This window comes from Abramis brama (assembly GCF_963993115.1).
Source record: "Abramis brama genome assembly, chromosome: 13".
In the NCBI taxonomy this organism is placed as follows: Eukaryota; Metazoa; Chordata; class Actinopteri; order Cypriniformes; family Leuciscidae; genus Abramis; species Abramis brama.
Window position 1 is genome coordinate 4267496 of NC_139975.1, and position 27704 is coordinate 4295199.

General features: G+C 38.0%; 1 protein-coding gene across 2 annotated transcripts in view; it reads left to right on the forward strand.

The window, feature by feature from the left end:
- tbc1d9b (TBC1 domain family member 9b) overlaps positions 1–27013 on the forward strand; it is a 36515-nt gene extending 9502 nt beyond the window's left edge. The window contains exons 5-23 of one of the 2 annotated variants that reach the window (XM_084133096.1): positions 1774–2032; positions 2785–2992; positions 3069–3248; positions 4101–4253; positions 5962–6112; positions 6998–7212; positions 10496–10613; positions 10699–10901; positions 13422–13504; positions 15031–15160; positions 15250–15348; positions 15438–15506; positions 17971–18211; positions 19540–19605; positions 20035–20106; positions 21371–21421; positions 21735–21794; positions 21878–21975; positions 24049–27013. In XM_084133096.1, coding sequence (XP_083989222.1) covers positions 1774–2032; positions 2785–2992; positions 3069–3248; positions 4101–4253; positions 5962–6112; positions 6998–7212; positions 10496–10613; positions 10699–10901; positions 13422–13504; positions 15031–15160; positions 15250–15348; positions 15438–15506; positions 17971–18211; positions 19540–19605; positions 20035–20106; positions 21371–21421; positions 21735–21794; positions 21878–21975; positions 24049–24672 — 3080 coding nt within the window. In that variant the 3' untranslated portion in view covers positions 24673–27013. The remainder of the gene's footprint in view (positions 1–1773; positions 2033–2784; positions 2993–3068; positions 3249–4100; positions 4254–5961; positions 6113–6997; positions 7213–10495; positions 10614–10698; positions 10902–13421; positions 13505–15030; positions 15161–15249; positions 15349–15437; positions 15507–17970; positions 18212–19539; positions 19606–20034; positions 20107–21370; positions 21422–21734; positions 21795–21877; positions 21976–24048) is intronic. The other variant, XM_084133097.1, reaches the window with a different exon arrangement.
- Positions 27014–27704: the final 691 nt, after the last annotated feature.

Below are 27704 nucleotides of genomic sequence, written 5' to 3' on the forward strand. Positions count from 1 at the left end.
CCAGCGTTACTTGTCGTAATTGCATTTTTACTAGTAAGAATTAAATTAGAGAGCTCTACAATTCAATTCTTACTAGTAGCAATTCCAATTAGAGAGCTCTACCAATGAATAATTTCTTTAATTCAATTATAGAGCTCTGCAATTATACATATCTTTAATTTGTTTTTTTACTAGTAAAAATTCATTTGTAGAGCTCTCTAATTGGAATTGTTATAGTAAGAATTGAATTAGAGAGCTCTGTAAATGTAATGTAATGTTTTACTAGTAATAACTGAATTGTAGAGCTCTCAAATTTAATTCTTACTAGTAAAAATGCAATTACGACGAGTAACGCTGGGTACAATTTAAGCTAAAACGGCTTGCCATAATCTGCGCTGCTTCAGAAGTGTAGAAAGCGCGCGCGTATGGTTGCCAGATACTATTGAAAAAAACGTGCTCTTTTAACAGAAAAGCTCTGACTGGGGTTTAAATTATTGAAATCTGGCAACCGTAAGCATGAACGCTCGTAAAACAGTCTGTAATATGTTGTCTTCTTTATTTGACGAAAATAAGTGGTTTTGGTCAAGTTTTTATTTATTTATTTTTATTTCAGGCTCGTCTTTTTTTGTCAACGATATTGCATGTGTTGATATAGTCACAGTTATCGTTTAATGGCGTGGGTGTGTCGTCTCTCATCGCCTTGTCTTGGTCAGGGGAAAAAAGGTCATCAATGTACATTTTTTCGTTAAAGAAATTAACACTGGTGACAATAAAATATTTTATTTTTTATTTTTTTGACAAAATTTGAGACCCCCTTCAAATTTTGCTTTTGAGGCTTTCAGGGGGGTCTCATGGGTATTTCGCACGGAGAGATAGGAGAGAGTGATGCACTGCAAAGGATCCAGTAGTGCTCAGGATCTCAAGAAAACAGGCGGCTGAAGAGGAGAAGAGGCAAGGCTGAGACATGCTGCTAAACAGAGCAAACGGGCCCTTGAGATTCTGGTTCAGGCGAAAAAGAAAAAATAATCTCATGCTGTGTGTTTTGAGTAAATGCTTGCCTCCACACATTAAAATGGCCCCCATATTTTATATGTTTTATGTGTTATTATTTCCTATTTATTCTTTGTGCAGCACTTTGGTAACCTTGTTTTTTAAAATGTGACATATATAAAGTTGATTGGATTGGATTTTTTGCTGCCGTTTCCTTCTCACTTTTTTTACCCCTGACCAGTTTTCATAAATGTAAAAGAGCATCTATCCATCATAAAAGTGCATCTATCCATCATAAAAGTGCATCTATCCATCATAAAAGAGCATCTATCCATCATAAATGTGCTCCACACTGCTCTGGGGGGTTAATAAAGGTCTTCTGAAGCGAAGCCAATGCCATGTGTTCGTGTAAGAAAAATATTTATTTTTAACATGTTACAAAGTAAAATTTTAGCTTCTGGCCAGCTATTGCACTTTAATAATGGATAGATGCACTAGATGCACTTTAATGATGGATAGATGTGCTTTAATGATGGATAGATGCACTTTTATGGACTTTTAAAACCATTCACTGCCATTACAAAGCTTGGAAGAGTCAGGTCATTTTTTTAATATAACTCTGATTGTATTCATCTGAAAGAAGAATGTCATATACACCTAGGATGACTTCAGGGTGAGTAAATCATGGGCAATTTTAATTTTTGGATGAACTACTCATCTTTAATAAAATCAGTTTGTCCTCTCTCTTGTTCTTCATTTGGACATCTTTGTCATCTTCATTGTTATACATTACTCTCGCTGTAGTGTCACTGGTGGTGCAGTGGACGGACGTGACGCAGTTGGACAAGAACGCCACGCTGGTTTTCCCGGAGAGCGTCCGTGTGAGCACTCGCGGCACCGAACACTTCTTCTCCATGTTCCTGAACATCAACGAGACCTTCAAACTGATGGAGCAGCTGGCCAACATCGCCATGAGACAGTTACTGGACAACGAGAGCTTCTCCGCCGATCGCTTCCTCCCCAAACCCTGCAAGACCCTGAAAAACGTCTCCGCACTAAAGAGGTGAGCAAACCACATATATATAATATTTGTATATTACTATATATTAGTGCTGTCAATCGATAAAAATAAAATAACTAATTAATCTCACATTTTTCTGTGATTAATCGCACCTGACATTGAAGTTGTTTAGATCGTTTTATATTGTAATAATTTAACATTTAATTAAATGTAGAAACAACAAAGACAGTTGTCTACATTTTAAATATTTGTTTAATGGTGTCTTTTTAAGAAGGTCGGTATGATAAAAAAAATTATTTCATATTTACATATTAATAAAATACCCAACAATTCTGTCATCATTTATTCACCCTCATGGTCGTTGCCGCCTAAAAGTTTGTGTAATGAATTATATGATGAATCAAATACAAATATTTTTTTTACTAAAGCTACTTTTTGTAATGCTTTTCTCATTTAATACAATAATGACTTTAAATAATTGTCTTATAATAAATAATAATCATTTCTCAGCCAAAGTTGATGTGCAATTAATTAGATTAGAAATTGTAATCGCTTGACAGTCTATATGTATGTATATATACAGTATACATACACACACGCACACACACACACATATATATATATATATATATGTATATGAGAGAGAGATAGAGAGATATGCCAAACAAATGTGATTTAAAAAAATAAATAACTTAATTTGATGATAATATAATTTAAGCATTTTAAAGAGTCAGTATAAATAAATAGATCTTGGTTTAACTACTTTAAACAGAGCTTGTTCTCACATGTTTCAGGGACTTGGATGCGCGTGCGAAGAACGAGCGATACAGGGCTCTTTTCCGGCTCACGCCGGACGAGCGTTTGGATGGACACACCGACTGTACGCTCTGGACGCCGTTCACCAAGATGCATGTCGTCGGTCAAATGTTTGTTTCTAACAACTACATCTGCTTTGCCAGTAGAGAGGAAGATCTGTGTCAGCTTATCATTCCACTGAGAGAGGTAAACACACACACACACACACTCGCATACAGTTGCACAACAGCAGCACACTCACTCTCTCATTCTCTCCCTCTAGGTGACCATAGTGGAGAAAGCAGACAGCAGCAGTGTTTTGCCGAGTCCACTGTCGATCAGCACTAAAAACAAGATGACCTTCCTGTTTGCTAACCTCAAAGACCGTGACTTCCTGGTACAGCGCATCTCTGACTTCCTGCAGCGCACGCCTGACAGGCCGTGTGGCCTAAATCCTCAATCCGTGAGTCACAAGTCATGAGAATGTATGATATTTTGTGTTTAAATGCTTTTTATTTGGTATTTCAGCAGAAGATCATTTGTAACTACACTTATTTTTTTTAATGCAAACAAATAAAACCTAGATCCTAACAAATATGCATGAAAGAGAAATGTATGATATCACCATTATGATATTTTAACCAGGTTTATATTCACCCCCCTTTAAAGTTGATGTAAGGAATTTGCATAGTATTTAATTTTATATAATGTTCCTTTCAAAAGTTTTAGGTCGGTTAGATAAACACATTTTTCTGCTCAACAAGGCTGCATATATTTGATAAAAAATATAAAGTAAAAACAGCAATATTGTAGAATATTGTTATTTATTAAAATAGCTGTTTTCTATGTGAATATAGTAAAGTGTAATTTATTCCTGTGATCAAAGCTGAATTTTCAGCATCATTACTCCAGTCTTCAGTGTCACATGATCCTTCAGAAATCATTCTAATATGATGATTTGATGCTTAAGAAACATTTATGATTATTATCAATGTTGTAAACATTTGTGATTCTTCATAATTTTGAGGATTCTTTGATTAAAAATAGTAAAAAAAGTTCAAAAGAACATCATTTATTCGAAATAGAATCTTTTGTAACATAAATGTAAATTTTGATCAATTTAATGCATCCTTGCTGAATAAAAGAATACATTTTCTTTTAAAAAAAAGAAAAGAAAAGAAAAACATCTTATTGACCTCAAACATTTTTTTAGTTTTCATGCTTACAGATATTTTCCCCATTGAAGCATAACTCATTTCTACCTTGGTCATGGCTGGTCGTGTTTTTAAACATGTCATGTGACCTATGTCTCCAGGAGAACCCCAGCCCGAGTACACCCCCGTCTCCTGTGCTGGGGCTCGGAGAGATGCCCCAAAACCAGCACTACAGTCCCAGTCTGCCCACTGCCAAGAAGGGCCTTCTGCAAATCTACCAGCAGGACGTCCCGGAGGAGCTGGGCCCCAAAGTGGTGAGACGCACCCCTCATGTGATGCGCTTCAAACAATCATACATAAAAGTCTTTTTATATCTGATTAAACTTGATGAGTTTTATCGAGCTGATGTGGGCGTTGACAGGTTTGCATGGATCGCCTCAGATCATCATCAATAGCGCGCGCTCTCCGCAGGCGTGTTCACATTAGCAGATAATGAGCTGAAATGACATCTCTCTTTTTTTAATACAGATTACATAAACAGAATATTTGTTTCCGTTTTGAATTAGATAATTTAATATTGCACACTTAAATGATTATAAAGATATATAGCTCAAGCCTGTGTGAATAGTATTCGCTGAGTTTTGTTTAAGTTTAGAGACGTGCTCCAGAAAACAAGTTCATGGAGACTATTTTACAAAAGCACAATGTTTTGTGGACACATAAAAAAGTAGACATTTTACAGTTTATTTTTTCATATATCTTAAGTCTGTGTGACCATAAATGACGGAGTATTTTAAGTCTATTTTGCTGCTATGTGAAAAAAATCGAGCAAAACGTGCCGGCGCGTTTCCGACCCCAGAGGGTTAAAGTCAAGTCTCTTTCTTTCAAGTCTTTATTATAGATAATAGAGGAATACATAGATAGGAGGGTAGTAATATGTAAGGCTTAGTGCACAGTTATCATGAAATGTAGGGGTCTGTTATCAAGCCTATCAAACAAGGCTGCGTTTATTTGATCAAAAATACAATAAAAACAGTTATATATTACAACTTAAAATAACTGTTTTCTATGTAAATATACAGTAAAATGTAATTTAAGCTGAGTTTTCAGCATCATTACTTCAGTCTTCAGTGTCACATGATCCTTCAGAAATCATTCTAATATGATGATTTGATGCTCAGTAAACATTTATGATTATTATCAATTAATATTTTTTGTGGAAACTAATACCTGTTTTTAAGGATTCTTTTAAGTTCATAAGAACAGCATTTATTTAAAATACAAATATTTCGTAACATTATAAATGCTCAACTGTCATTTTTGATAAATACTTCCTGTATGAATGAAAGGTTTAATTTTTCTCAAAAAAAAAACAACAACTTTTGAACAGATGTGGAAATAAACATAAAATATTTATTTGAGTTCAAATTATTTTTTTAAATGTGAGAAGAAAGACCGTTGTGATCTAGCATGGCTAGATAAAAAAAATAAAAAAAGCGAATTAATCGCACATTTTTCTGTAATTAATCGCACCTAACATTGAAGTTGTTTAGATCTTTTTATATTGTAATAATTTCATTTAATCATTTAATCTCCAAATTAATGTAGAAACAACAAAGACAGTTATCTTGAATTTTAGAGGGTTGTAAAGAGTTGGGATGCGTGCGACAGGTCTTAAAGGGACAGCCTAATAAACCATCTGTCATTAAGGATAATCAAAGAACAAAAGAAAAAGAGAAAATCACTCACTGCTCTCTTGACTGAATAAGTTTTGTAGCTTTAATAAGGATTAATCTATGTATCATTTATAATGTATGCAGTAAAGACTGAGAAGTTTTTAATACATTTATTATAAATTCTGTATATATCCTACAAAATTTCTGTATATATCCTACCAGTTAGACTGACCTGAAAATCTTAAAGCAGTTTACAAGGTTATAAGGGACTAAAACAACAACTTTTTGTGCATTTTGACATCATTTGCCTGGTTTTGTTTTGACCTTTGTCTGTCTGTTGATCCAGACGAGAGAGAAGATGAAAGAGGAATCGTGGAACATCCATTTCTTTGAGTACGGCCGTGGAGTGTGTATGTACCGCACGTCGAAGACGAGAGAGCTGGTCCTGAACGGGATCCCTGAGAGTCTGAGAGGAGAGCTGTGGCTGCTGTTCTCAGGTAATGAGTCCTCACAAACACCAGGAGGCGCCGTTCACCCAGACGAGTAAACCATGCGAAATAAAAGCAATCTCAAAATATTCATAAATAATATAATAGTGTATTAATAGTACTAGAATAGCACTGTATAGCACAAATAAAATATGTAAAATAAGATATAATATATGCATATTCAAATATGCTATATAAAGATTAAATTATGCAAGGGATGGATTAAGAAAGAAGTAGCCTATGTAAATATTAGTGTAAATAGTGTATTATTTAATTGCATTTATTGTAAGTTCGATTTTTTTTTTTTTTTTTTTTTGTAAATTCTTTGTAAATTTGTAAATTACAAATTTTTGTAATTTCTGCTTACACTTAAAAAGGTAAACCAAATTAAAAATGTTGACTTGGCAACTATCTTTATTTAAATTAAAGAAAATTTAAATGGTTTTAGTTAACAATAACAACACTGTTATTGCGTTGTAACATGATTACTTTGCTTTTTGATTCAGAATAAAATATTGTAATTTTACATTTTTAATCCAGTTTGTCAAGAAAGAGATTGTTTATTCAGGATCATTTGCCACATTGGAAATGGAAGATCAAATTGAGCACTTTGCATTATGGGATACGCTATTTAGCTTTGTGTGCGCTGTTTATATCCTGCACATTTCGGCAGTACATCATTAGAGTATGCATTTGTATACTGTGTGTGCACAGTTAAGACGCTGAGCGAGTGTGTGTAGTGTACTTGTCCAAGCTTAGCCAAAGTGTGTATTGTGTGTCGACTTCTGCTGCTTGTATGTGACCGTCAAAGGTCATGTTTCCACATCAGTGTGAGATATCACACGCTGTCCGTCAGCTGCTGTCATGGAGATTGTCATGAATCTCATTACCCAGGTGCTCAGAACGAGATGAACACACACCCGGGTTACTACGGCAGCTTGATCGAGCAGGCGATGGGTAAATGCACTCTAGCGACGGAGGAGATCGAGAGAGACCTGCACCGCTCCATGCCGGAGCATCACGCCTTCCAGAACGAGATGGGCATCGCGGCGCTGAGACGAGTGCTGACGGCCTACGCCTACAGGAACCCCGGCATCGGATACTGCCAGGTACACACACACACACACTCTCACACGCTCACACACACGCACACACACACCAGGGTTATTATAGTTTTGCATTTTTCATTAGTTTTTATTTTTTATTTCGTTTTGACTTTTTGTTTTCAAATTCAGTTTTTATTTATTCAATTTTATTTTATTAAATAATTTTATTTATTATTTATTATATTTATTTCAGTTTTAATTCGTTTTTAAAGTGGGTTTAGTTTAGTTTTTTGAAAATGCTTAGTTTTAGTTTAGTTTTTATTAGTTTTAGTGTTAGTTTTAGTCTTTTTTTTGTAATTTGGGTTATTTGTCAGGGGCAAGATTCAAAAAGGTCAGAAAAAGTATTGTGTAATAATAACTCAACAAAAACATCATACAATTTGAACAATGGACGCATCTCCGATCCGAAGATATCGGGAAAAGTTTTTTTTCTAAAGTAGGACATTCACTTCCCCATGCACTCTCCACAATGAATAGCTTATTATCCCTATATGACTGTAAAACGTAACTGGTATCACCACAAACGTTATTCTGTGCCCTAAAAACTGGCATATTTCATGGTATTGTGTCATGCAAGGTAATTGCAAAATCTAGAGAAATGTGTGAGGTGGCCAGCGGGGATAGTTGAGACACACATGTACCAACTGTACCCCCGATAGAGTTCTATTAGGAAACACACTGTTTAGTTGTGCAGTGTTATGATAACAGGTTAAACATCGTAATTAGCCAGCATAGGACGCAAATGAAAATAAAATTAGATATTTGTGATATTTAAACTCCCCTTGTATTATTAATAAATATTGTTTCATATCTTGTTCCTGCTTTATAAATTTTAAACAGTGCAATTAAAAAAAAAAAAATGAATGAATATAAATGGTTGAATCAACAAAAATGTTGCCCAATTGTTATTTTCTTTATTTGTCTTTATTTTTTATATTTACAATGAATGGTTAGTTACCTTTACATCATTAGAAATGGGTGTCTCAACTGTACCATGCACTGTCTCAACTACCACATATGGGTACAGTTGAGACAAGGTTGAGACAAAAAGCACCTTATTTTTATGAGCTAATTGTGGAAAATATAAACTACTTGTGGGTTTTATTGATTGATAATATCTTAGTCTATAAGCTAATGAAATGTCATGTGGAAATTCACTTCTTTTCAGTATCTATTTTTGTGTGAAAAATCAAAACGCAAAAAGTGTCTCAACTGTACTCAGTCTACCCAGTCAATAGCCTACTCATCTGACATTCAGTGTAAAAGTAAAAAAATGACATAACATTATTTAATATTTGAATCACAGCTTATATAGTGTTTTGACATCGACAACCACAACCAAAAAGTGAATTTTACCTCAAACTTGCGACTAGTTAACTTTCTAAAGAAGGCGCAATCGCTTCTCGGGTCGACATTAACACACTGACAAAATTATATTCAGAATTTAAAATATTTTTATACCACTGTGTGATTGTGTAAAGGTGTTCACGAGATAAAGATACCAACCTTTCGCGAACTTGCTTTCAACGTCGAACGAACACTCGTTCTCATGGAGACGCGGTGTGCACGGAGGGAGGGGAGGGGCTGTGTGTGTGTGTGTGTGTGTGTGTGCGCATGAATGACAGAGACAGAGGGAGAGCAGCGAAAGGAAATGCAGCTGAACGAACACGCTGCGTGTTTTAAATAGCGTTAAAAAATTAAAGATCTTGACAAAGACGAAAACTAAGGACATTTACTCTATAATTTTATTTTATTTTAGTTAGTTTTGCCAAACACACATTACAGTCTTAGTTAGTTATCGTTTTTTTGTAATGCCTCGTTTTTATTTTTATTTCAGTTAACGACCTTTTTTCCCACCTAGTTTTCGTTTTTTCGTTCGTTTTCGTTAACGATTATAACCTTGACACACACACACACACACACACACACAGGCACACACACACTCACAGGCACTCTCGCACACACACGCTCTCACACACACACACACACACACACACAGGCACGCACACACATTCACAGACTCACACACACTCACAGGCACACACTAACACACACACACTTCTTCTTTCTTCTTCTTTATTTATTTATAGAGCACTATTCCAACAACAATAAGTTGTACCAAAGTGCTGTACAAGCAGTTCTAAAATAAAATAAAAATAAAATAAAACACAATAAAACAACACCACAATAAAATCCACATAGTAAAACATAAATGCACAAGAACTCAACCCTCTACACCTAAAGAGGACATATGAGATAAGTGAATTTTCAAAAGGCTTTTAAAAGAGCCTAACACTCACACTAACACACACTTACAGGCACACACACACACTTACACCAACACACACACACTCACACAGGCAGACACACACTCACAGGCACACACACTCACACACAGGCAGACTCACACACACGCGCAGACACACGCTCACAGGCACACATTAACACACACACACTCACACTAACACACACTTACAGGCACACACACACACTTACACCAACACACACACACTCACACAAACGCGCACACACACACACTCAAACTGACACACGCAGACTCGCACACGCAGACTCACACACACACCCTCACACACACACTCACACACGCAGACTCACACTCTCACACACACAGACTCACATACATACACACTCACACACACAGACTCACAAACTCACACTTTCTCACACTCACCAAAAATTAAGTCCATGAATATGCAGTTTTTTTTTAACGTATTTATTATCTTGCATTTTGATGATAATGTTATGAATTCTGTGCATGTTAAGTACATTATCATTGTTTTTCCGAGGAAAAGTGATACGAGAGAGTCTGTTTAATCTCTCTCTCCCTCCCTCCGACTCTCTCTCCCTCTCTCTCTCCCTCTCCCTCTCCCTCTCCCTCTCTCTCTCCCTCCCTCCGACTCCCTCTCCCTCTCCCTCTCCCTCTCTCTCCCTCTCTCTCTCCCTCTCTCTCCCTCCCTCCGACTCTCTCCCTCTCCCTCTCCCTCTCCCTCTCTCTCTCTCCCTCTCTCTCCCTCTCCCTCTCCCTCTCTCTCCCTCTCTCTCTCCCTCTCTCTCCCTCTCTCTCCCTCCCTCCGACTCTCTCCCTCTCTCTCTCTCTCCCTCTCTCTCCCTCTCTCTCCCTCCCTCCGACTCTCTCCCTCTCCCTCTCCCTCTCTCTCTCTCCCTCTCTCTCCCTCTCTCTCTCTCCCTCTCCCTCTCCCTCTCTCTCTCCCTCTCCCTCTCTCTCCCTCTCCCCCCCTCCCCCCCTCCTCCCCTCCTCCTCCAGGCGATGAACATCGTGACGTCGGTGTTGTTGCTGTACTGCACTGAAGAGCAGGCGTTCTGGCTGCTCGTGGCTCTGTGTGAGCGGATGCTGCCCGACTATTACAACACCAGAGTTGTCGGTCAGTCACACACACTCAAACACATGATGACAGCTGTGGTTTTCTGCATGTGTATATGTTTGTCAGCAGTGTTTCTCTGTGTCAGGAGCGCTGGTGGACCAGGGAGTGTTTGAGGAGCTCACCCGCGAGTGTTTGCCGCTGCTGTACGAGCGCATGCAGGAGTTGGGCGTCATCTCCACCATCTCTCTGTCCTGGTTCCTCACACTCTTCCTGTCCGTCATGCCTTTCGACAGCGCCGTGCTGCTGGTCGACTGCTTCTTCTACGAGGGCATTAAAGTCATTTTCCAGGTGCAAAAACAGAAAATCTCGGACCATTTTCGCCACACAGAACAAATTTTCATTACACAAACAGAAACTTAATTATCAAAGACTAGCGCTGGGCAACGATTAATCACATCCAAAATAAAAGTTTGTGTTTACATAATATAAACTTGTATGTATATATTTATAAATACACACATATGCATGTATACATTTAAGAAAAATGTGTTATTTATATATAAAATATGTATATTTATTATAAATCTAAATATATATTGTATAACTAAATCTAATTTATACAATATATATATTTTTTTTTTATATATATATCTAAAAATATATAATATAAATAGCCACTTAAGAAATATTTGCATTTATATACTCACTGTGTATATATATATTCTTAAGTGGCTATTTACAGTGAGGAAAATAAGTATTTGAACACCCTGCTATTTTGCAAGTTCTCCCACTTAGAAATCATGGAGGGGTCTGAAATTGTCATCGTAGGTGCATGTCCACTGTGAGAGACATAATCTAAAAAACAAATAATCCAGAAATCACAATGTATGATTTTTTAACTATTTATTTGTATGATACAGCTGCAAATAAGTATTTGAACACCTGAGAAAATCAATGTTAATATTTGGTACAGTAGCCTTTGTTTGCAATTACAGAGGTCAAACGTTTCCTGTAGTTTTTCACCAGGTTTGCACACACTGCAGGAGGGATTTTGGCCCACTCCTCCACACAGATCTTCTCTAGATCAGTCAGGTTTCTGGGCTGTCGCTGAGAAACACGGAGTTTGAGCTCCCTCCAAAGATTCTCTATTGGGTTTAGGTCTGGAGACTGGCTAGGCCACGCCAGAACCTTGATATGCTTCTTACAGAGCCACTCCTTGGTTATCCTGGCTGTGTGCTTCGGGTCATTGTCATGTTGGAAGACCCAGCCTCGACCCATCTTCAATGCTCTAACTGAGGGAAGGAGGTTGTTCCCCAAAATCTCGCAATACATGGCCCCGGTCATCCTCTCCTTAATACAGTGCAGTCGCCCTGTCCCATGTGCAGAAAAACACCCCCAAAGCATGATGCTACCACCCCCATGCTTCACAGTAGGGATGGTGTTCTTGGGATGGTACTCATCATCATTCTTCTTCCTCCAAACACGGTTAGTGGAATTATGACCAAAAAGTTCTATTTTGGTCTCATCTGACCACATGACTTTCTCCCATGACTCCTCTGGATCATCCAAATGGTCATTGGCAAACTTAAGACGGGCCTTGACATGTGCTGGTTTAAGCAGGGGAACCTTCCGTGCCATGCATGATTTCAAACCATGACGTCTTAGTGTATTACCAACAGTAACCTTGGAAACGGTGGTCCCAGCTCTTTTCAGGTCATTGACCAGCTCCTCCCGTGTAGTTCTGGGCTGATTTCTCACCTTTCTTAGGATCATTGAGACCCCACGAGGTGAGATCTTGCATGGAGCCCCAGTCCGAGGGAGACTGACAGTCATGTTTAGCTTCTTCCATTTTCTAATGATTGCTCCAACAGTGGACCTTTTTTCACCAAGCTGCTTGGCAATTTCCCCGTAGCCCTTTCCAGCCTTGTGGAGGTGTACAATTTTGTCTCTAGTGTCTTTGGACAGCTCTTTGGTCTTGGCCATGTTAGTAGTTGGATTCTTACTGATTGTATGGGGTGGACAGGTGTCTTTATGCAGCTAACGACCTCAAACAGGTGCATCTAATTTAGGATAATAAATGGAGTGGAGGTGGACATTTTAAAGGCAGACTAACAGGTCTTTGAGGGTCAGAATTCTAGCTGATAGACAGGTGTTCAAATACTTATTTGCAGCTGTATCATACAAATAAATAGTTAAAAAATCATATATTGTGATTTCTGGATTTTTTTTTTTAGATTATGTCTCTCACAGTGGACATGCACCTACGATGACAATTTCAGACCCCTCCATGATTTCCAAGTAGGAGAACTTGCAAAATAGCAGGGTGTTCAAATACTTATTTTCCTCACTGTATATATATATTTTTAAATATTTCTTAAGTATATACATGCATATGTGTGTTTATTTATTTATTTATATATATATATATATATATATATATATATATATATATATATATATATATATATATATATATATATATATGTGTGTGTGTATATATATATATGTGTGTATATATATACACAAAATAATTATACACAGTACATTAGTTCACCCAAAAATGAAAATTCTGTCATTAATAACTCCCCTTCATGTCGTTCCAAACCCGTGAGACTTTCGTTCATCTTCTAAACACAAATAAAGATATTCTTGATGAAATGTGAGAGCTTTATGTCCCTCCATTGACAGCTACGCTACTACCACACTGATGCTTCAAACAGTTCATAAAGAGGTCGTGAAGCTAATATGAATCGAGCGGTTTAAACCTACAGACTGTAGGAGTGTTTTAAAGTAACAATTCCTAAAGAACATGAGTGTTTGTACTAGACATGTCAATCTGACTGACAGGTGTCTCTGACTCTCGTCCAGGTGTCATTAGCTGTGCTACATGCTAACATGGATCAACTGCTGTCCTGTTCAGATGAAGGAGAGGCCATGACCATTCTGGGCAGGTGAGAGTGGCTAATACAACATTATATCATTCAGTATTGGGGTGTAACAACATATCATGTCACAATATATCGCAGTACAAGAATGCAATCGTGGATAGTGACAATATGTATTCTGTATAATTCACCCAAAATAAAAATGACTGTGTGGGGGAAAAAAATTCAAGTTTTCAGAGTTTTAGTCTCAGTACTACATTAAACTGCTATATATAATGTTGAATATAATGTATAATAATGGGGGAATATTTGTGGGTCTGATAATGCCAAATGTCTGATGTTACCAGTAAAAAGTGTCAGACATTATTTTAAATATATCTAGTCAGTGACAGAGATCAAGCATATTCGTCTAAAATAATTCTATATTTTTATCTTCATAATCATGAATATGTTTATTCTGGCGTCTCTATTGTCCTGTGCATTGGGTTTCCAGCACTAAGTCCGAGTCTATTCATTTACACTACAATGTAATATCAAAGTAAATATTTTTGTTAATCTTTTTTATCATATGTCTTGGAGTATCACAATAATATCGTATCATGAGTTCAGTATCGTGATATGCATCGAATCGTGAGGGTATCGTTACACCCCTATTCATTATATGTACAAGGCGAATAAAGAGTGATGGCAGTATTATTTTAACATTTAACAACTGTTTTTGTCTTTTAAATTTCATGAATCAGTTTAAGCCTTATAAAGCCTACAGTATCATATTTGATACACACATTTCTAAGGCCTGTAAATGATCAACATCTGCTGAAAAACCTGTCGCACACAATCTCCTACAAGCTTCTGATTGATAGTTCAGACTTTTATAGCGAGTAAAAGGGCCTTTTAGTATAATTGTAAACGTCCTCCTTCAGCTCGTGCTTCACGTGTCTTTCTGCTGTGAAATCTTTACCTATTACATATATTATGTAAATGTAAGAATAACTAATATTTTAAGATGAACACTTTCTGGACTGAAGCAACTTAGGTTTACTTGTTTATCCATATATAATTTTTAGAAAGATCATTTTCAAATGTGAGTATCAAATACGATCATCAGGTTTATTTGTTCATCTCTCAATCATCATTGCATTATATGTTTTAAAACTACAGAGCTTTGATCATAAAACTAAGCATATCTTTATGATATTCATATGCATTTTATGTAAGTATCTGCTAAGCTGCCATAAAGATCTCATTGATTTACATCAATTTACAAAATTTCATCTTTTTGTGCATATAAATATCAGCATCTGCACTAAATTGCATATTTTTGCTCAGTTTGTGCCTCTGAATAAAACTGAGGTGTTTGAGCTCCATATCATACTATATATGAGACACAAAGGCCTGATGTATCAATTATATGTATACAAATTTTTTTTTGATACTCAACAAAAACACTTTAGTTTCTTTTAATAATGTCTCTAAATGTTCAATAAACGGATTTTTCTGACTATTGTTTTATTTGCCCTCTTCTTCTGTGTGTGTTTTGTGGATATGTTCTTAATAATGTGTGTGCGGTCATATGTTCCTCTGTCCTGTAGATATTTGGATAATGTTGTGAATAAGCAGACTGTTTCTCCGCCCATCCCTCACCTTCATGCTCTGTTGACCAGTGGCAACAACCCTCCACCTGAGATTGACGCCTTTGAGCTCATTAAAGCATCCTATGAGGTGAGGGGGCGGGGCCTAGTGCTTGTTTTCCTGACCAATGACCAATGAGACTCTTTTTAACTGAGTATGTCGTTTCTGTCTAATTGCAGAAGTTTGGTAGCCTGCGTGCCGACGTCATCGAGCAGATGAGGTTCAAACAAAGGTTAAAGGTCATACAGTCACTAGAAGACACGGCCAAGAGGAGCGTGGTAAGTGTATGTGCGTCGAGAGGACATATTTGGCAATCTTAGACGTTTCCACGTGTGATCCTGTGTGTGTGTGTGTTTGTGACGTTCAGGTGAGAGCCATCATGACAGATTCCGCTTTCACTATTGAGGAGTTGGAAGAACTCTACGTTCTGTTTAAGGTAGGTTAAAACTCTGCATTTATTTATTTGATATTCATTATTATTAAGTAATGTATGCTTATAATATTATTATTATTATTATTATAATAACTTAATTTATATAGACAATATTTGCATACAGAGATATTTTTTGTAAAAAAAAAATTATCACCTGAGTGTCATTTTAGAATTTTTTTCTTGTATTTAGCTTAAAGGGATGGTTCGGAGTAAAATCAACCTAGGGTCCTTTGCACCATGACCTCGAGCTAAACACCCCCCAGAAGCTTTTTCCCTTGGTCGAACATTATTAAAGTTAGAGCTTATTTAGAGATATCAGCCGGATGGCTTAGTGCAGGCGCTAATGGATCCAAGGCTGTATCTGGTAAATTACCCCACTAATAATGCCCAGAATGGTGCCAAACTTCTACAGTAGTACAAATAGGTTCTGTACTCATAAAACGAGGCGCTGGAAAGTTTGTAAGAACATCAGGAGTTTATTTAAATAACACTTGCCTGATGGCTAATGCTACCGCTAACCCGGTCGTCAACGTCACTTCCGTGAATAGGGAAAAACATGTAAAAGTCCTGGCAGAAAGCGATGCATAAGGATGTAGTGTAATGACGAATTATTATTTTTTCCAAAGTGTTGACAGCTTAGTGTTGACTAATAATTGTTATAAACTGGTACTACCAACAAAATATTAGTGCATTCCTGGAGCTGGGTGTCGTTACACTTGACTTGACTAAACTGTACTTGTGTGTGTGTGTGTCCCAGGTGACTTGACTTGACTAAACTGTACTTGTGTGTGTGTGTGTGTGTGTTGCAGGTGACTTGACTTGACTTGACTAAACTGTACGTGTGTGTGTGTGTGTATGTTTGTGTGTGTGTGTGTGTGTGTGTGTGTGTGTGTCGCAGGCGACTTGACTTGACTTGACTAAACTGTACTTATGTGTGTGTGTGTGTTGCAGGTGACTTGACTAAACTGTACTTGTGTGTGTGTGTGTGTTTGTGTCGCAGGCGACTTGACTTGACTAAACTGTACTTGTGTGCGTGTGTGTGTGTGTGTGTCCCAGGTGACTTGACTAAACTGTACTTATGTGTGTGTGTGTGTGTTGCAGGTGACTTGACTTGACTAAACTGTACTCGTGTGTGTGTTTGTGTGTGTGTGTGTGTGTGTCGCAGGCGACTTGACTTGACTAAACTGTACTTGTGTGTGTGTGTATGTATGTGTGTGTGTGTGTGTGTGTGTGTGTCACAGGCGACTTGACTTGACTAAACTGTACTTGTGTGTGTGTGTGTGTGTGTCGCAGGCGACTTGACTTGACTTAACTGTACTTGTGTGTGTGTGTGTGTGTGTCCCAGGTGACTTGACTTGACTAAAATGTACTTGTGTGTGTTGCAGGTGACTTGACTTGACTTGACTAAACTGTACTTGTGTGTGTGTGTGTGTGTGTGTGTTGCAGGTGACTTGACTTGACTTGACTTAACTGTACTTGTGTGTGTGTGTGTGTGTCCCAGGTGACTTGACTTGACTAAACTGTACTTGTGTGTGTGTGTGTGTTGCAGGTGACTTGACTTGACTTGACTAAACTGTACTTGTGTGTGTGAGTGTGTGTGTGTGTGTTGCAGGTGACTTGACTTGACTAAACTGTACTTGTGTGTGTGTGAGTGTGTGTGTGTGTGTGTGTGTGTGTGTGTGTGTGTGTGTGTGTGTGTTGCAGGTGACTTGACTTGACTTGACTTAACTGTACTTGTGTGTGTGAGTGTGTGTCGCAGGTGACTTGACTTGACTAAACTGTACTTGTGTGTGTGTGTGTGTCGCAGGCGACTTGACTTGACTAAACTGTACTTGTGTGTGTGTGTGTGTGTGTGTGTGTCTGTGTGTGTGTCGCAGACGACTTGACTTGACTAAACTGTACTTGTGTGTGTGTGTGTGTCCCAGGTGACTTGACTTGACTAAACTGTACTTGTGTGTGTGTGTGTGTCCCAGGTGACTTGACTTGACTAAACTGTACTTGTGTGTGTGTGTGTGTGTGTGTGTTGCAGGTGACTTGACTTGACTTGACTAAACTGTACTTGTGTGTGTGTGTCGCAGGCGACTTGACTTGACTGAACTGTACTTGTGTGTGTGTGTGTGTGTGTGTGTGTGTGTGTGTGTGTCCCAGGTGACTTGACTTGACTAAACTGTATTTGTGTGTGTGTGTGTCCCAGGTGACTTGACTTGACTAAACTGTACTTGTTTGTGTGTGTCGCAGGTCACTTGACTTGACTAAACTGTACTTGTGTGTGTGTGTGTGTTGCAGGTGACTTGACTTGACTAAACTGTACTTGTGTGTGTGTGTGTCCCAGGTGACTTGACTTGACTAAACTGTACTTGTGTGTGTGTGTTGCAGGTGACTTGACTAAACTGTACTTGTGTGTGTGAGTGTGTGTCGCAGGTGACTTGACTTGACTAAACTGTACTTGTGTGTGTGTGTGTCGCAGGCGAAGCACATCATGAGCTGTTACTGGGGTTCGAGCAGCACCGCAGCAGAGCGTCACGACCCCAGTCTGCCGTATCTGGAGCAGTATCGCATCGACTGCGGGCAGTTCGTCCAGCTCTTCTCCGCTCTGGCCCCCTGGAGCTGTGGCCTTCACACACACACACTCTCCAGCCGACTCTTCCGCCTGCTCGACCAAAACAAGGACTCTCTCATCAACTTTAAAGAGTTTGTCACCGGACTCAGTGAGTACATGCTTTCACTACAGAGCTTTTTAGCTTTTAGAGTCAGAGTTTGATTAAAGTCAGCATGAAACAGAAGTTGCACTGGTCTTTTCTTCTCTATTGTGTCGTATATCCGAGTGAAACGCTTCTGGAACAAGAGCAAATGTGGGCGGGGCTTGATTTTGTCTCTGTGGAATTGATTGGATGGTTGTGGTTTGCTATTGGTGGATCTCATGTGAGTGACAGGTTGCTCCGCCCACATCATCAGAGAACAGAAGAGATGCTGCGAGAGGAACTAATTCTGCTATTATAATTGTGCTATTTATTACTATGCTTTCTTTTATTGTTAAATTGGTGCATGTAAATAAATGATTAAATATTGTTCTCTTCATATAATAACGAACAATAGCCGCTTTCCGACCGGAGGAACCTTTTCACAGTTCCTAGAACTATTGGCTATAGTACCCGGATGTCGGCGTGTTCGCACCGCAGGAACTAGGAACGATTTTAGTTCTAGGAACTCCATTTGTAGGAACTAATTTAGGTCCTACTTCAGAGTAGGGTCTAAACCAGCGCTATAGGAACTATCCGTGACGTTAGTGTACGCTGATTGACCGAACGCTCGCGGAACACCAGCACCCGCCATTTTTAAAACAGCTAGAATGTAAACACATTGTAGCCTATATATTTACTCCATAAACTAACTATACAAACATGGAAAACAGTGATAGATGGGTCTCTAAACCTTTATGCTGAAGAGAAAATCCAACGCAACTTTGAGGGGACCAATCCAAACATGATTATGTAGGCTAATAACCTTTTTTCATATACTGTCTACTTTCTATAACAGTTCTATCTAATATGATATTAAACAGTACTGTTAGACAGATCGCTAACTAATAAACACAGAGAATGCGAGCATTGTTTGCTCTGGCGTTTTCAGCACCGCCAAAATAAAGGTCCGTCGCGCCTTCAAAATAAAAGTCACCGTGCTTGCGTCACTCCCTTACCCCTCCTACCAGTTCCTATGGCCACTTGGCCAGTGCGAACGCAAACAGCAAACCCGAGTTTGGGGGAGAGTAGTTCTTAGAACTGTTTAGAAGTGGACAGTTCCTAGAACTAAGTTCCTAGAACTACTTGGTCGGAAAGCGGCTAATGAAAGTTTTAGTTCCGTTTAAACCATTAATCATTTTGAATCTACTTTGCAACAGTTTGGTTGCATATTAGGAATATTTTTATAGAAAATGGAAGGTTAAAATACCTGCATATTAAATAATTAGTCAACAACAACTTAAATCAAACACTAAACTTGTGTATCTGAGCTTGTCCTCGCCTTGTGTGTCTCTCAGGTGGGATGTATCATGGAGATATGACGGAAAAACTCAAACTTCTCTACAAACTCCACTTGCCTCCTGGTACGTTCACAGTCACAAGACACTTTTACTAGAGTGTGACAGTGTAAGCAAAAAGAGCAACACAAAAGATATTTTGACAAATATGGTTAGTGTTTTTATTAGTGTGATGTGCAGAGGAACTGTGTGTGAGACCCGTGAACATTACAGCAAACATCAGCACAGCGCGAGGAAACCAGATCGATGCTATCAGCACTCTTTGAGTGTGTGAGATAGTGTGTGTGTGTGTGTGTGACTGTGACTGTGTGTGCACGTGCATTCGTGCGGGTGTGAGTGAGTAAGTGTTTTAGGCTAAATAAAGTGAGAAAGCAGATTGAAGAAAAGATAAGATGGTTGGTGAAGCGGGTGTGTCTGTAACATGCTGATCTCTCTCTCTCCCCCCCCCCTCTCTCTCTCCCCCCTCTCTCTCTCTCTCTCTCTCTCTCTCTGAAGCGTTGTGTCCAGAGGAAGCAGAGTCAGCGCTGGAGGCCACACATTTCTTCACTGATGATGACACGCCACAGGGTACACACACCGACACACACTTACTCCCTAAACATCAGTTTAAGTCAGCGTTAAAGAAATGCTCCAGGTTCAATACGAGTCAAGCTCCACAGAATGAGATATTTAAAGATATTTAAAAAAGCAGAAATCATGGTTCCAGTAATGAGTTTTCAATGGAATATCATCGATATAAGGGTTTAAAATCTCCATGAAATCTTAATGCACACAATTGGTTTTATTGTAAACAATTCATCTGTGCATTTTAATATGTACACATACATACATACATACATGCATACACACACACACACACACACACACACTGTATGTTTATATAAAATTAATGTATATTATAAAATGTATTAAATAAAAAATTGGTCAGATTAATTATTATTACATATTAACTATCTGTCTGTCTTTCTATCTATTGTTCTATCGTTCTATCTGTCTGTCATCCATCCATCTATCTATCCATCCATCCATGCATTCAAAACAATTTTATGTGCATTTTTATTGTATGACATCACATTCAGATGTACTGTACTCGGTACACAGCGCTCACTCTTCACTGTCCAATCAACAACCGCCAAATCAAGTCAAACCCGTCCTTGTTGTAATTTCTCTGTTGAATTTCATAAATATACAGTACGGTATTAAAGTAGATCGCAACTTCCATTTCATGCCGACTTTTAAAAGCCAAAAAAGTCAAATTTACTGTTTAGAAAATATTTTTTTCTTATTTCATTTGTTTTGCTGCGTGGTTATATCTAGTGTCTCTGTAAATACAGTTGTTGCTGTGGAGGGATGAGCTCAGACACCGCGGTGGAGCTTCACTCGTATCGAGCGGACAGTGTTCTCCTTTAACACTCTCTGACAGAATATTTAATTTATTCCAAACAAATGTGGACAAATAGTTCTGAGTAATATTATTTGTAATGAGCATGTTGTGTCTGTTCTGTCCCGCATGAATCTGTGGATGCTTCGCTCCAGGTTTACTGATGATAAATAATTATTAATCTTCTCATTTTCCTCATTTGTTGTCTTCCTTATCTCCCCCCTCTCTTTTAAACTCTAACACTTTCTTTCTTTTTTCTTTCTTTCTTTCTATTTTTTCTCTTTCTTTCTTTCTTTCTTTCTTTCTTTCTTTCTTTCTTTCTATTTTTTCTCTTTCTTTCTTTCTATTTTTTCTCTTTCTTTCTTTCTTTCTTTCTTTCTTTCTATTTTTTCTCTTTCTATTTTTTCTCTTTCTTTCTTTCTTTCTTTCTTTCTCATGTGATCACTCCAGATCCTCCCTTCCTGTCTCATCTGGACTTCCTGGCACAGGAAGTGACCTCAGGTTTGTGTCTGTCATCACAAGTGTGTTTTCTCTCTCTCTCTCTCTCTCTCTGTTTTTGAGCGTCAGTACAGAATCTTTTTTTTTTCTTTTTTTACTAACCACCTCCTCTATCGGTTTTGGTGTTTTCCAGTCTGCATTTCACCCTCTCACTTTCACATGACATTATCTTACCTTTGTGGTTTTTTTCTCTTTTTTTATTTTTAGCCATGGGTTTTATTTCATGAAACCTTTCTGGTGGGCATTTTTAAGTGGTTAATGGCTAAATGTCATTATCATGTTTGTGTGTATTAATGCAGCATTAATGTCTTCACAGGAGAAGAGCTGAGAGAGGCAGGAGACACATCGACAGCCGGAGACACCGATGACAGAAAAGGTTCACTGATAATACTCGGCTTTTCATGACTCTGGTTGTTGTTTTAATGGCAGCGTCTCATCGCAGCTCATGTGTGTTTTCAGAGGAGAAGCCAAAGGACTATAAGTACTATCTGAGAATGTGGGCCAAAGAAAACGAGCCAAAGAAAGAGAGTATCAAAGATCTGCCGCGAATGAATCAGGTGACCAACATCTCAAACACTGGCTGGTGATGCACACAGTCTCGTTTGTTTGGGAGAAACATTTAGGCTTTGTTTGACACCGCAGCTGAATGTGGCCCAAAGCAAAGTTATTTACCCCTTACAATTAAGGCGAGACACGGCAGGCAAAAACATCGGTTTTTTTTACTAGTCAATTTTGAGATTTTTGGATGTTTGTCTTCAATAACATGTCTTCTTTGAGACTTGTGGTGAAAAAAAGTCTGAAATACACATTTAGGTCTTTATTTTACTACACTTTGTCTGTTTGCGTCTGTAGATTTCTCATAAATTCAACAAAAGTTGTCATTGTAAATCATCCCGCTGCTCCCTGTCATCACACACACACCATTAGAAACCCCTTTCTCTCCTGTACAATGCTGTCAGATCCAAATATGGTAATTTCCTTTTTATCAGCAACCAATCGCTAAAGTAAAAGGGCTGAATGCACAATCTCACTGGCTGATGATAAATCTTTAAAGCCCGTTTTCTCAAAATGACTTTTCTCTCATTCTCCAAGTCTGAAATCTCCACTTCAGTAGCACCGATATACACCAAACTCTCCAGTCTTGTACCTAGTTATATTATAAAGACATTTACAGAGGGATTTGTAAATATATTATTCCTAGCCTGATTTATATAACATTTTATTCAAAAAAAAAGGCGAAAATCATTTTTTTTAAGGCTATTGACAGTATATTCTGATTTACAGGATAACAAAAGTATATATCCATAAATCCCTCTGGAATTTTTTCCCATCTAATATGTGAACACAATGAAAAAATAATTTTTAACCTGGCTTTATCCAATACTCAGATTTCGTTTTTTAAAATATATGCAAATTAGCGCATATTTAATTAGATATGGCCTAATTTGCATATTTAAACATTAAATTACAGAAAACTTGTAATACATTTTTTTCTCATCTTAATGTAGGTAAATCAACTGGGAAAGTTTCATGATGATATCTGCTAGTTAAAAACTTTACCCTATTCACCTGTAGTGTCTCGCCTTGAGCGTAAATAAATCGGATACGTATCTGATCAAAGACAACATTTCTGTCTGATCTTCTTCATTTTTTGCAGTAATTTCAATGTGAAGAATCAGATCTGATGTCATTTTTTTTATTGCTTGTCATAATTGCATGCTCGATTTATTTTAGGTGTGAACCCTAAAGTTATTTATGAAGCAAATAAATGTTGATAAACATTTGATATAACGGGTTTTGGAAAATCACAATCAATAACAAAATATTGACGACTCATTTCGGCAGTTCAGAATCGCTTCATTCTTTTGGGACACAAAAAACTCAATTTATCTGCACTTCGATACTTTGCAGACCTTTTACATTCACAAACAGGTGTAAAAACACAACATGAAAGAGGATATCTGAAAAAGCATAATAGCGGCAATTTAAATCATTTTAATAATTATATCCGACCCAGTCCAAATGAATTTTAATTTTATGTACTTTCCCATCAAATCAGTATTAAAAGTAGCGGTAACACTTTACAATAAGGTTCATTAGTTAACATGAACTAAGCAACTTCAGCATTTATTAATCTTAATTAATATTAATTTCAACATTTATTAATACGTTATTAAAATCAAAGGTTGTATTTGTTAACATTGTTCATGTTAGTTCACAGTGCATCAACTAAACAATGAACAGCTGTATTTTTATTAACCAACATTAACAAAGATTAATAAATACTGTAACAAATGTTAATACATTAACTAATGAACCTTATTGTAAAGTGGGTTACACTTTATTTTAAGGTGTCAGTGTTACAGTGTAATTATATATTTAAGTACTGAGTAATAATAATGAACTACATGTACTTACTATAGGGTTAGGGTAGGATTAGGAGGGTTAGTTGCATGTAATTATGCCTAATTTACTCTTATTACTATGGTAAGTACATTATGTAACAAGGACACTGTGAAATAAAATGTTACCAAAGTAGCAACCTTGTACTGCAGTGTTTGGCCAACTAAAATAGCCTTGACATGAACATGAGTGACTTCAACCCATTTTCATGTGTTCTTCATTTCCAGGAGCAGTTCATTGAGATGTGCAAGACTCTCTACAACATGTTCAGCGAAGATCCCATGGAGCAGGAGCTTTATCACGGCATCGCCACGGTGGCGAGTCTCCTGCTGCGTATCGGAGAAGTGGGCAAGAAGTTCAGCAACAACGGGGGAAAGAAAGCCGAGGCCTCCACCGTCGACGCTCTTCAGCCGGAGAGAGAGGACTCGTCCGGGGAGGGAGGATCAGGACAGTCCCTGGTCTCAAAGGCCCTGGCGGAGGCCCAGCTAGAGACGCCTCCTCCTACAGCGTCCGGTTCTGACGAAGAGGCCAAAGACGACACGTCTGTTTCGTCGTACTCCGTGGTGAGCGCTGGTTCGCTGCAGTGCGAGGACATCGCCGACGACACGGTTCTGATTGGCTGCGTGGGCGGAGACGGGGCGGATCGGAGGCGGGGCAGCGCGCCGGATGCCGATTGGTCGATCACATTCGAGCAGGTTTTAGCATCGTTCCTCACGGAGACATCGCTGGTTGACTACTTCGAGAAGAAACACGACATCCAGAGCAAAATAAAGGCGTGCAAGTTGCTGAGAGCGGTTGAAAGACAGATCAGCACGTCGAGCGATCTCGATTTCTCTCTGACCACGCAATGATCACACTCATACACACATGCATGAACACACAAACACACACATACAGATATGTAAATGTATGTCCGGATGCTGTCTGTAGGAGTTTGATACTTCTGTGTCATAGTCTACAAATGGATGTTTAAAAAAGACCACGTTCCATTCTAGTGTCCGGGTTTTGCTGGGTTTCATCGTTTGAACGCGCCAATGGTCTGGAATGGAGGATCATGGGATATGGCCCATACAAATCTAAATATATCTACAGGAACTGCATATATTACTCATACAGATTAACAAATGAAACATCACACTAAGTATTTGATTTGCACACTCGTCTTGAGTCCCAGGTAGGAATGAGGGCGATTGTCTCGCACTAAAAGTGTACGTCACTAATGCTTTCTTGCACGTGTGCTATAGCTGGATATATATCGGTGTGTTTGGCGGTGAGAAGTGTCCTTTAGGTGATGAAGCGTCGACCTCATAATGCTCACTTTAACTCTTTAGACTCTTCAGATTCACTTTGACCCCTCAGATGGAAACAGTTTTGCACACAGCTTTGGTTCAAAGACATGTTTCTGTGTGTTCAAAATCAACTTTACCGTTTTTAACAAAGTCATTGCCTTGCTTTAATGATCAGACTCTTACCGTTGGTCGGGTTTGTTGTGGTGTTGAGAAGATGGCGTCATCATTACAGTACGTTTATTGTCAGATGTGTGTTTGCCAGAAGCTACACAAACGTTACAACGCTGGCTTGTCTTAGTCGCCCGAACCGTAACGAGAGGTACAGTAAAAAATGTAGCTAATTAATTGAGCACTATAATGGCCTTTACCACGCAATCTTGTTTCTTGTTTATTTGCCACAATATTTTCTGTTGTCAGGCCAAAGCAAGTACAATCATTGGGCTTCATTCATGAAAATCAAGCAGAGCGAATTTGTGCAAATCACTCAATTTTATGCAAATTGTAACATTGAAATGAATTAAACCTTCGTAAATTGGATTGAATGCACTAAAACATTTATGCAACCATATCTGAGTAAACTGTTGCATAGTTTTGTAAAACACTAAATTAATGTAAATTGATACTTTATCAACATTTAAAATGATGTACATTGTTGTATTAAATCATTTTACAAATGTTTTTTTAGGCATCCCGTGTTGAAATAAAAGAAAAAATCTGTATAATTTAATTATATTTACATAAATTGATACATTAAACCATTTTTATATAAATCATAGCATTAAATTAAAAATAAGTTAACCGATTTTTTTTCTCCGTAAAAATTCTGTACAATCGATTGTTCGTTGATTTACACACATTAGTTCTGCTTGTGTTTTATAAATTAAGCCCTGTTACGTTTTATTTAGGAAAATGCAATAAAAGTTGCAAACTATATTTCCGTTTCTTGATCGCTATGTTTCTTTTTGTATCAAATTTAGAGCTCCGTAACCTTTGGCCTGGAGATTTCTTGAGCCATAACGTTATGTTCTAGAACTATTTAAAGAAGGTTCACGATGAATCTAGAACCTGTTGTTTAAAGACAGACCTGATCTTTAATCACATGACTGAAAGAGTCCGGACGCTTGCATTTAATGAGATGTAGTCGAGCTTCTTAAAACTGTAAATAGTTGCATATCACATTATAATATCAGAAGTTTTAACGTCAAATCATTCGCGAAGATCGGTCTTGTTTGTTTTCAGTCATGTATCGCTTTGCTTTTGTTTGTCGCGTTTCTATTCTATATTTGTGATTTTTAACAATTGCTTTTGTACTAATTAGCTTTAAATGAAGCCTGTTCGGCTCAGTAACGAACAAAATCTGAAAGGCTTCAGTATTATTATTTTCAGATAATATGTTTAAAGAGCTTTAAAATATGAACATAATTTAAACAAGGCCGAAGATAACATTTGAACCAGTAGAAATGAGAGATTTTAAATCAATAATGAAGCATTAAAATATATAAAAATGTTTTTAAAATTGGATTATAGCTGCAGAAGAAGGCGGCTCGGCTCTCTTCCCCATCTCCGCTATGAAACACACGTCATTTCCGGTGAATCTGAATGTGAATGAATCTCCCGTGACCTCTGTCTTAACTGTGAAAATAACTGGCTTCACTTCACTGTGTTTCTAATTAACTATGTTAATTAATGCACAAACTAACACTGTTTCCACTTTCATCATGCGTTTTGCAAAAGGAGTGAATTGTTATTCTCTTTGTGGCGAGTTTCTCCTCCTGTAGGCTTTCTGTCTGTGACCTGCAGCTGTTATTACCTGATGTCCAACTCATCTAAAAGTTGTTTAAAAACTTATTGTCATTAAACCAGTATTGTGTAATATTATGTAATAAAAATCAAGTTCAAGTCAGTGCGTGTTTAGTGTTTTCATGCACATCCGCTTATAGGTAGCCTACACCATACACTCACCTGAAGGATTATTAGGAACACCATACTAATACTGTGTTTGACCCCCTTTCGCCTTCAGAACTGCCTTAATTTTACGTGGCATTGATTCAACAAGGTGCTGAAAGCATTCTTTAGAAATGTTGGCCCATATTGATAGGATAGCATCTTGCAGTTGATGGAGATTTGTGGGATGCACATCCAGGGCACGAAGCTCCCGTTCCACCACATCCCAAAGATGCTCTATTGGGTTGAGATCTAGTGACTGTGGGGGCCATTTTAGTACAGTGAACTCATTGTCATGTTCAAGAAACCAATTTGAAATGATTCTAGCTTTGTGACATGGTGCATTATCCTGCTGGAAGTAGCCATCAGAGGATGGGTACATGGTGGTCATAAAGGGATGGACATGGTCAGAAACAATGCTCAGGTAGGCCGTGGCATTTAAACGATGCCCAATTGGCACTAAGGGGCCTAAAGTGTGCCAAGAAAACATCCCCCACACCATTACACCACCACCACCAGCCTGCACAGTGGTAACAAGGCATGATGGATCCATGTTCTCATTCTGTTTACGCCAAATTCTGACTCTACCATCTGAATGTCTCAACAGAAATCGAGACTCATCAGACCAGGCAACATTTTTCCAGTCTTCA